The sequence below is a fragment of the Salvelinus namaycush genome, unplaced genomic scaffold (assembly GCF_016432855.1).
Source record: "Salvelinus namaycush isolate Seneca unplaced genomic scaffold, SaNama_1.0 Scaffold2560, whole genome shotgun sequence".
Classification (NCBI taxonomy): Eukaryota; Metazoa; Chordata; class Actinopteri; order Salmoniformes; family Salmonidae; genus Salvelinus; species Salvelinus namaycush.
This window is the reverse complement of record NW_024059409.1, coordinates 1-11,541: the sequence shown is the minus strand read 5'-3', so window position 1 is coordinate 11,541 and position 11,541 is coordinate 1. Positions and strand designations below refer to the sequence as shown.

At 46.0% G+C, this 11,541-nt stretch overlaps 1 protein-coding gene across 1 annotated transcript; it reads left to right on the top strand.

Moving 5' to 3' along the window:
- Nucleotides 1-2,263: 2,263 nt before the first annotated feature.
- Nucleotides 2,264-2,594, top strand: LOC120039138 (verprolin-like; the record flags this gene model as incomplete). The annotated part of the gene is made up of 1 exon (XM_038984660.1): nucleotides 2,264-2,594. A coding segment is annotated over exon 1 (331 nt), but the record flags the coding sequence as incomplete, so codon positions are not given.
- Between the last annotated feature and the right edge of the window lie 8,947 nt (nucleotides 2,595-11,541).

Here is an 11,541-nt window from a genome sequence, read left to right as displayed (position 1 = left end):
TCATAACCTTTGACCTGGACCCATGGGGAAATATCACCTAGTTCTCTATATAGAGGTCATATCATAACCTTTGACATGGACCCATGGGGAAATAGCACCTAGTTCTCTATATAGAGGTCACATCATAACCTTTGACCTCTGTTACGGCACTAAATAGGAAATACGGTGACATTTATTATGTATTTATTCCGTTTGTTTGGACAACAAAAACCTATATCTCAGAAGTGAGAATTGATGCGTTACACCACATGTAGCTAACAGCTCATTTCCATCTGCAGTCCCCCGGGGTGCTGGCAGGCCCGTGGCATTTCACACGCTGACCCAGACGTGCTGTTACTTCCCTGATGTCGCCACCGTCGTCTTGAATACAGTCCAGTCTCATCCACGTCGTCATCCCCTTCTGGAGACGACATGATGGTTTTTTAAATAATAGACGCTTAGCCAGCTAGCTGTTACACTGACATGTCTGATGTCCAACTCCAGAGGGTGGATGGCTGAGTGGTTACCAGCTGGTAGGGTGGATGGCTGAGTGGTTACCAGCTGGTAGGATAAATGTCTGAGTGGTTACCAGCTGGTAGGGTGGATGGCTGAGTGGTTACCAGCTGGTAGGATGAATGGCTGAGTGGTTACCAGCTGGTAGGATAAATGTCTGAGTGGTTACCAGCTGGTAGGGTGGATGGCTGAGTGGTTACCAGCTGGTAGGATAAATGTCTGAGTGGTTACCAGCTGGTAGGGTGGATGGCTGAGTGGTTACCAGCTGGTAGGATAAATGTCTGAGTGGTTACCAGCTGGTAGGATAAATGGCTGAGTGGTTACCAGCTGGTAGGATGAATGGCTGAGTGGTTACCAGCTGGTAGGATGAATGGCTGGTGGTTACCAGCTGGTAGGATAAATGGCTGAGTGGTTACCAGCTGGTAGGATAAATGGCTGAGTGGTTACATTCCAAATGGCACCCTATGGCCCATTGGGCTATGGTCAAAAATAGTGCACTATATAGGGATTAGGGTGCCATTTGGAATGTATCTGGGGGACTAGAGGAGGTTGCAGGGCGGGTGGATGGAGGGGAGGGCTGGGGCTGGGGGTCAGAGCTATGGTGGCCGTGGGTAATTCACATGCAGTGCAGTGAGTCACTGTATTACCTAAATCCCAGCGGTGCAGGAGGGGATTGATGAAATGACCAGGAAGGCCTAATTAAAGCTGCTCAGCTCAAACACATTGATGTATTACATCTATTATGCTACAGTCCGATAGGTCTGCCTAGCCATGGCTGCCACAGCCACTGAAGCATGCCAAACAAACTGAATAAATAATGACAGGGGAGGAGAGAGAGAGAGAGAGGGGGGGGGGGGACTGGAGGACAGAAAAGAGAGAGAGAGAGGGGGGGGGGGGGGGACTGGAGGACAGAAAAGAGAGAGGGAGAGAGAGAGAGAGAGAGAGGGGGGGGGAGACTGGAGGACATAAAAGAGAGAGGTTGTTGTGTGGTGGCCCGGGCAGGGGAGGAGGGAGAGAGAGACGAGAAAGAGCGAGATAAAGAGAGAGAGAGGCTGTGGTGGCCCGGGCAGGGGAGGAGGGAGAGAGAGAAGAGAAAGAGCGAGATAAAGAGAGAGAGAGGCTGTGGTGGCCCGGGCAGGGGAGGAGAGAGAAGAGAGAAGAGAAAGAGCGAGATAAAGAGAGAGAGAGGCTGTGGTGGCCCGGGCAGGGGAGGAGAGAGGAGAAAGAGCGAGATAAAGAGAGAGAGAGGCTGTGGTGGCCCGGGCAGGGGAGGAGAGAGAAGAGAAAGAGCGAGATAAAGAGAGAGAGAGAGGGGGGGGGGAGACTGGAGGACATAAAAGAGAGAGGTTGTTGTGTGGTGGCCCGGGCAGGGGAGGAGAGAGAGGAGAAAGAGCGAGATAAAGAGAGAGAGAGAGGCTAAAGGAGACAGAGAAAAGAGAGGCTGCGGTGGCCCGGGCAGGGGAGGAGAGAGAAGAGAAAGAGCGAGATAAAGAGAGAGAGAGAGGGGGGGGGGGGAGACTGGAGGACATAAAAGAGAGAGAGAGGCTGTGGTGGCCCGGGCAGGGGAGGAGAGAGAGGAGGAAGAGCGAGAGAAAGAGAGAGAGAGGCTGTGGTGGCCCGGGCAGGGGAGGAGAGAGAGGAGAAAGAGCGAGATAAAGAGAGAGAGAGGCTAAAGGAGACAGAGAAAAGAGAGGCTGCGGTGCGGTATGTTGCGGTGGCCGAGAGATCGCAGGCTGGGATCCTGACAGTGACACGCTGCCGCCCAGCCTCCATGCCGCCCTGTCGCCCAGCCACCCCGCCGCCCCGCCTTCCTGCCTCCCCGCCTCCCTGCCGCCCCGCCTCCTCGCCTCCCTGCCGCCCCGCCTCCCTGCCGCCCCACCGCCCCGCCTCCCTGTCGCCCAGCCTCCCCGCCGCCCCGCCTCCCTGCCGCCCCGCCTCCCTGCCGCCCTGTCGCCTCCCCCGCCTCCCAGCCTCCCTGCCGCCCAGCCTCCCTGCCCCCCAGCCTCCCTGCCGCCCAGCCTCCCTGCCGCCCAGCCTCCCCGCCTCCCCGCCGCCCCGCCTCCCCGCCGCCCCGCCTCCCTGCCGACTACACCAACGCCAGGGTATATATACAGTTGAAGTCGGAAGTTTACATACACTTAGGTTGGAGTCATTAACTTGTTTCTCAACCACTCCACAAATTTCTTATTAACAAACTATAGTATTGGCAAGTCGGTTAGGACATCTACTTTGTGCATGACACAAGTAATTAAAAAAAATATTGTTTACAGATTATTTCACTGTATCACAATTCCAGTGGGTCAGAAGTTTACATACACTAAGTTGACTGTGCCTTTAAACAGCTTGGAAAATTCCAAAAAATTATGTCATGGGTTTAGAAGCTTCGGATAGGCTAATTGACATCATGTGAGTCAATTGGATGTGTACCTGTGGATGTATTTCAAGGCCTACCTTCATACTCAGTACCTCTTTGCTTGACATCATGGGAAGATCAAAAGAAATCAGCCAAGACCTCAGAAAAAAAATTGTAGACCTCCACAAGTCTGGTTCATCCTTGGGAGCAATTTCCAAACGCCTGAAGGTACCACATTCATCTATAGTAACCAAAAAAAATGTAAACATCAAAATATATTTTATATTTGAGATTCTTCAATAAGCCACCCTTTGCCTTGATGACAGATTTGCACACTCATGGCATTCTCTCAACCAGCTTCATGAGTTAGTCACCTGGAATGCATTTCAATTAACAGATGTGCATTATTAAAAGTTAATTTGTGGAAGTTCTTTCATTCTTAATGAGTTTGAGCCAATCAGTTGTGTTGTGACAAGGTAGGGGGGATACAGAAGAGCCCTATTTGGTAAAATACCAAGACTATATTATTGCAAAAACATCTCAAATAAGCAAAGAGGTACAACAGTCCATTACTTTAAGACATGAAGGTCAGTCAATACGGAACATTTTAAGAACTTTGAAAGTTTCTTCAAGTGCAGTCGCAAAAACCATCAAGCGCTCTGATGAAACTGTCTCTCATGAGGACCGCCACAGGAAAGGAAGACCCAGAGGTACCTCTGCTGCAGAGGATACGTTCATTAGAGCTACCAGCCTGAGAAACTGCAGCCCCAAATAAATGCTTCACAGAGTTCAAGTAACAGACACATCTCAACATCAACTGATTCCATATGTTATTTCATAGTTGTGATGTCTTCACATTTATTCTACAATGTAGAAAATAGTAATAATACAGAAAAACCCTTGAATGAGTAGGGCCTCTAAGACTTCTGACCGGTAGTGTATATACAGGGCCTTCGGAAATTACTATTTCCACATGGTTATGTTACAACCTTGTTCTAAAATTGATTAAATGAAATAAATCCTCATCAATCTGCACACAATACCCCATAATGACAAAGTGAAAACAGGTTTATTGTCATTTTTGCAAATGTATATATATTTATTTTTTTATTTTTTATTTCACCAGGTAGGCTAGTTGAGAACAAGTTCTCATTTGTAACTGCGACCTGGCCAAGATAAAGCATAGCAATTCGACACATACAACAACACAGAGTTACACATGGAATAAACAGTCAATAATACAGTAGAAAAATAAGTCTATATACAATGTGAGCAAATGAGGTGAGATAAGGGAGGTAAAGGCAAAAAAGGCCATGGTGGCGAGGTAAATACAATATTGCAAGTTAAACACTGGAATGGTAGATTTGCAGTAGAAGAATGTGCAAAGTAGAAATAGAAATAATGGGGTGCAAAGGAGCAAAATAAATAAATACAGTAGGGGAAGAGGTAGTTGTTTGGGCTAAATTATAGATGGGCTATGTACAGGTGCAGTAATCTGTGAGCTGCTCTGACAGCTGGTGCTTAAAGCTAGTGAGGGAGATAAGTGTTTCCAGCTTCAGAGATTTTTGCAGTTTTTGCAGTATATATATATATATATTATTTACTTAAGTATTCAGAACCTCTGCAATGAGACTCCCTGACTAAGGCCCTTCTCCCCCGATTGCTGTAGAGATGGTTGTCCTTCTGGAAGTTTCTCCCATTTCCACAGAGGAACTCTAGAGCTCTGTCAGAGTGACCATCAGGTTCTTGGTCACCTCCCTGACCAAGGCCCTTCTCCCCTGATTGCTGTAGAGATGGTTGTCCTTCTGGAAGTTTCTCCCATTTCCACAGAGGAACTCTAGAGCTTTGTCAGAGTGACCATCAGGTTCTTGGTCACCTCCCTGACCCTGTCCCTTCTCCCCCGAAGGGCCTCTCTCTGGGAAGAGTCTTGGTGGTTCCAAACTTATTCCATTTTAAGAGTGATGGAGGCCACTGTCTTCTTGGGGACGTTCAATGCTGCAGAAATGTTTTGGTCACCTTCTCCCAGATCTGTGCCTCGACACAATCCTGTCTCGGCAGTCTACGGTCTATTCCTTTGACCTCATGGCTTGGTTTTTGCTCTGACATGAACTGTCAACTGTGGGACCTTATATAGACAGGTGAGAAGCTTTCCAAATCATGTCCAATTAATTGAATCTACCCCAGGTGGACTCCAATCAACTTGTAGAAACATCTCAAGGATGATCATTGGAAACAGGATGAGCCTGAGCTACATTTTGAGTCTCATAGCAAAGGATTTGAATACTTATGTAAATAAGGTATTTCTGTTTTTTTAATAATACATTTGCAAACATTTCTAAAAACCAGTTTTTGCTTGTGTGTAGATTGATGAGGATTTATTATTTATTTAATCGGTTTTAGAATAAGGCTGTAAGGTAACAACATGTGGAAAAAGTCAAGGAGACTGAATACTTTCAGAAGGAACCGTATTTATTTAGAAAATGTATTTTTGTATTTTTTATTATTAGGATCCCCATTAGCTAATGCCGTAACGCTAGCTAATCTTCCTGGGGTCCAACACCAATTAACACGACATCACAAACAACCACAAATCAAGACTTCACAAACATTCAACAAGTAGACAATACAGATCATTAAAATACCTGACAGGAAACACATTTAACATTCAGTTGATACTTTCTACTTCCTGTCCAGTCATATGGTCTATCACATTAGATGTTCTTTCTATTTCCTGTCCAGTCATATGGTCTATCACATTAGATGTTATTTCTGTTTCATGTCCAGTCATATGGTCTATCACATTAGATGTTCTTTCTACTTCCTGTCCAGTCATATGGTCTATCACATTAGATGTTCTTTCTATTTCCTGTCCAGTCATATGGTCTATCACATTAGATGTTATTTCTACTCCCTGTCCAGTCATATGGTCTATCACATTAGATGTTATTTCTATTTCCTGTCCAGTCATATGGTCTATCACATTAGATGTTATTTCTGTTTCCTGTCCAGTCATATGGTCTATCACATTAGATGTTATTTCTACTTCCTGTTCAGTCACATGGTCTATCACATCAGATGTTATTTCTGTTTCCTGTCCAGTCATATGGTCTATCACATTAGATGTTCTTTCTGTTTCCTGTTCAGTCATATGGTCTATCACATTAGATGTTATTTCTATTTCCTGTCCAGTCATATGGTCTATCACATTAGATGTTCTTTCTATTTCCTGTCCAGTCATATGGTCTATCACATTAGATGTTCTTTCTATTTCCTGTCCAGTCATATGGTCTATCACATTAGATGTTATTTCTGTTTCCTGTCCAGTCATATGGTCTATCACATTAGATGTTATTTCTGTTTCCTGTCCAGTCATATGGTCTATCACATTAGATGTTATTTCTGTTTCCTGTCCAGTCATATGGTCTATCACATTAGATGTTATTTCTACTTCCTGTCCAGTCATATGGTCTATCACATTAGATGTTATTTCTACTTCCTGTCCAGTCATATGGTCTATCACATTAGATGTTCTTTTATTTATCTTTTGAAGGTGGATTTACTTTTTGCCTGAGAAATATGGATTGGTGTAGAGTTCCATTCAGCCAAGGCTCTATATAAAACTGTAGATTTAAGGCGATTTGTCCTTGGCTTGGATTGTCTTAGCTGCCCTGAATGTGCCTGTCTGGATTGGTGGTTATGCGTGTTGCTAGTATGTACTAAATGGCCTGAAAAATACTGTTTAAAAAAAAAAAATTCTAACATTCCTAAAGAGAATCAGAAGACTGGATAGTAATTTGTTTTTATCGTGAGAGATTCTGATGCAGATTCTGATGGATAATATTCATACGGATAGAGCAATGAATGCTTTAATAACTCTCAATACTTTAATAACTCTGCCTACATGTACATATTACCTCAACTAACCAGTGCCCCCGCACATTGACTCTGTACCGGTACCCCCTGTACATAGCCTCCACATTGACTCTGTACCGGTACTCCCCTGTATATAACCTCCACATTGACTCTGTACCAGTACACCCTGTATATAGCTTCCACATTGACTCTGTACCAGTACACCCTGTATATAGCCTCCACATTGACTCTGTACCAGTACACCCTGTATATAGCCTCCACATTGACTCTGTACCAGTACACCCTGTATATAGCCTCCACACTGACTCTGTACAGGTACCCCACTGTATATAGCCTCCACATTGACTCTGTACAGGTACCCCCCTGTATATAGCCTCCACATTGACTCTGTACCAGTACACCCTGTATATAGTCTCCACATTGACTCTGTACCGGTACCCCCTGTATGTAGCCTCCACATTGACTCTGTACCGGTACCCCCTGTATATAGCCTCCACATTGACTCTGTACCAGTACACCCTGTATATAGCCTCCACATTGACTCTGTACCAGTACACCCTGTATATAACCTCCACATTGACTCTGTACCGGTACACCCTGTATATAGCCTCCACATTGATTCTGTACCAGTACCCCCTGTATATAGCCTCCACATTGACTCTGTACCAGTACACCCTGTATATAGCCTCCACACTGACTCTGTACAGGTACCCCCCTGTATATAGCCTCCACATTGACTCTGTACCAGTACACCCTGTATATAGCCTCCACACTGACGCTGTACCGGTACCCCCTGTATGTAGCCTCCACATTGACTCTGTACCGGTACCCCCTGTATATAGCCTCCACATTGACTCTGTACCGGTACCCCTTGTATATAGCCTCCACATTGACTCTGTACCAGTACACCCTGTATATAGCCTCCACATTGACTCTGTACCGGTACCCCCTGTATATAGCCTCCACATTGACGCTGTACCGGTACCCCTTGTATATAGCCTCCACATTGACTCTGTACTGGTACCCCCTGTATATAACCTCCACATTGACTCTGTACCGGTACCCCCTGTATATAGCCTCCACATTGACTCTGTACTGGTACCCCCTGTATATAGCCTCCACATTGACTCTGTACCGGTACCCCCTGTATGTAGCCTCCACGTTGACTCTGTACTGGTACCCCCTGTATATAGCCTCCACATTGACTCTGTACTGGTAGCCCCTGTATATTGCCTCCACATTGACTCTGTACCGGTACCCCTTGTATATAGCCTCCACATTGACTCTGTACTGGTACCCCCTGTATTTAGCCTCCACATTGACTCCGTACCAGTACCCCCTGTATATAGCCTCCACATTGACTCTGTACTGGTACCCCCTGTATATAGCCTCCACATTGACTCTGTACCGGTACCCCCTGTATTTAGCCTCCACATTGACTCTGTACCGGTACCCCCTGTATTTAGCCTCCACATTGACTCTGTACCGGTACCCCCTGTATTTAGCCTCCACATTGACTCTGTACCGGTACCCCCTGTATTTAGCCTCCACATTGACTCTGTACCGGTACCCCCTGTATTTAGCCTCCACATTGACTCGGTACCGGTACCCCCTGTATTTAGCCTCCACATTGACTCGGTACCGTAACACCCTGTATATAACCTCCACATTGACTCTGTACTGGTACCCCCTGTATATAGCCTCCACATTGACTCGGTACCGGTACCCCCTGTATTTAGCCTCCACATTGACTCGGTACCAGTACCCCCTGTATTTAGCCTCCACATTGACTCTGTACCGGTACCCCCTGTATTTAGCCTCCACATTGACTCTGTACCGGTACCCCCTGTATTTAGCCTCCACATTGACTCGGTACCGGTACCCCCTGTATTTAGCCTCCACATTGACTCGGTACCGTAACACCCTGTATATAACCTCCACATTGACTCTGTACTGGTACCCCCTGTATATAGCCTCCACATTGACTCGGTACCGGTACCCCCTGTATTTAGCCTCCACATTGACTCGGTACCAGTACCCCCTGTATTTAGCCTCCACATTGACTCTGTACTGGTACCCCATGTATTTAGCCTCCACATTGACTCTGTACTGGTACCCCCTGTATTTAGCCTCCACATTGACTCGGTACCAGTACCCCCTGTATTTAGCCTCCACATTGACTCTGTACTGGTACCCCATGTATTTAGCCTCCACATTGACTCTGTACTGGTACCCCATGTATTTAGCCTCCACATTGACTCTGTACTGGTACCCCATGTATTTAGCCTCCACATTGACTCTGTACTGGTACCCCCTGTATTTAGCCTCCACATTGACTCGGTACTGGTACCCCATGTATTTAGCCTCCACATTGACTCTGTACTGGTACCCCCTGTATTTAGCCTCCACATTGACTCGGTACCGGTACCCCCTGTATTTAGCCTCCACATTGACTCTGTACTGGTACCCCCTGTATTTAGCCTCCACATTGACTCGGTACCGGTACCCCCTGTATTTAGCCTCCACATTGACTCGGTACCGTAACACCCTGTATATAACCTCCACATTGACTCTGTACTGGTACCCCCTGTATATAGCCTCCACATTGACTCGGTACCGGTACCCCCTGTATTTAGCCTCCACATTGACTCGGTACCAGTACCCCCTGTATTTAGCCTCCACATTGACTCTGTACTGGTACCCCATGTATTTAGCCTCCACATTGACTCTGTACTGGTACCACCCTGTATTTAGCCTCCACATTGACTCGGTACCAGTACCCCCTGTATTTAGCCTCCACATTGACTCTGTACTGGTACCCCATGTATTTAGCCTCCACATTGACTCTGTACTGGTACCCCATGTATTTAGCCTCCACATTGACTCTGTACTGGTACCCCATGTATTTAGCCTCCACATTGACTCTGTACTGGTACCCCCTGTATTTAGCCTCCACATTGACTCGGTACTGGTACCCATGTATTTAGCCTCCACATTGACTCTGTACTGGTACCCCCTGTATTTAGCCTCCACATTGACTCGGTACCGGTACCCCCTGTATTTAGCCTCCACATTGACTCGGTACCAGTACCCCCTGTATTTAGCCTCCACATTGACTCTGTACTGGTACCCCATGTATTTAGCCTCCACATTGACTCTGTACTGGTACCCCCTGTATTTAGCCTCCACATTGACTCGGTACCAGTACCCCCTGTATTTAGCCTCCACATTGACTCTGTACTGGTACCCCATGTATTTAGCCTCCACATTGACTCTGTACTGGTACCCCATGTATTTAGCCTCCACATTGACTCTGTACTGGTACCCCATGTATTTAGCCTCCACATTGACTCTGTACTGGTACCCCCTGTATTTAGCCTCCACATTGACTCGGTACTGGTACCCCATGTATTTAGCCTCCACATTGACTCTGTACTGGTACCCCCTGTATTTAGCCTCCACATTGACTCGGTACCAGTACCCCCTGTATTTAGCCTCCACATTGACTCTGTACTGGTACCCCCTGTATTTAGCCTCCACATTGACTCGGTACTGGTACCCCATGTATTTAGCCTCCACATTGACTCGGTACCTGTACCGAGTATATATATATCTTTCTTGCTGCAGATAAATACCATATAAACTGGACAGTACTCTAAGTGTGATAGGACCAGGGATTGACCATAGAACTGGACAGTACTCTAAGTGTGATAGGACCAGGGATTGACCATAGAACTGGACAGTACTCTAAGTGTGATAGGACCAGGGATTGACCATAGAACTGGACAGTACTCTAAGTGTGATAGGACCAGGGATTGACCATAGAACTGGACAGTACTCTAAGTGTGATAGGACCAGGGATTGACCATAGAACTGGACAGTACTCTAAGTGTGATAGGACCAGGGATTGACCATAGAACTGGACAGTACTCTAAGTGTGATAGGACCAGGGATTGACCATAGAACTGGACAGTACTCTAAGTGTGATAGGACCAGGGATTGACCATAGAACTGGACAGTACTCTAAGTGTGATAGGACCAGGGATTGACCATATCAACTGGACAGTACTCTAAGTGTGATAGGACCAGGGATTGACCATAGAACTGGACAGTACTCTAAGTGTGATAGGACCAGGGATTGACCATATCAACTGGACAGTACTCTAAGTGTGATAGGACCAGGGATTGACCATATAAACTGGACAGTACTCTAAGTGTGATAGGACCAGGGATTGACCATATAAACTGGACAGTACTCTAAGTGTGATAGGACCAGCGAATGAATCACCTGATTCAGTGTGCTAGATGTTACATACTCTGAACATTTTCTTGTAACAGCAATTCCCTTACCCATCAATAATATCTATGTGTTCTGATAATGATACATCTGAAGATAGAGATAGTCAGGCTTATCTGAGCTTGGAGGTACAATCTGAAGATAGAGATAGTCAGGCTTATCTGAGCTTGGAGGTACAATCTGAAGATAGAGATAGTCAGGCTTATCTGAGCTTGGAGGTACAATCTGAGATAGTAGATAGTTCAGATGCTTATCTGAGCTTGGAGGTACAATCTGAAGATAGAGATAGTCAGGCTTATCTGAGCTTGGAGGTACAATCTGAAGATAGAGATAGTCAGGCTTATCTGAGCTTGGAGGTACAATCTGAAGATAGAGATAGTCAGGCTTATCTGAGCTTGGAGGTACAATCTGAAGATAGAGATAGTCAGGCTTATCTGAGCTTGGAGGTACAATCTGAAGATAGAGATAGTCAGGCTTATCCTGAAGCTTGGAGGTAGCAGGGATCTGAAGATAGAGATAGTCAGGC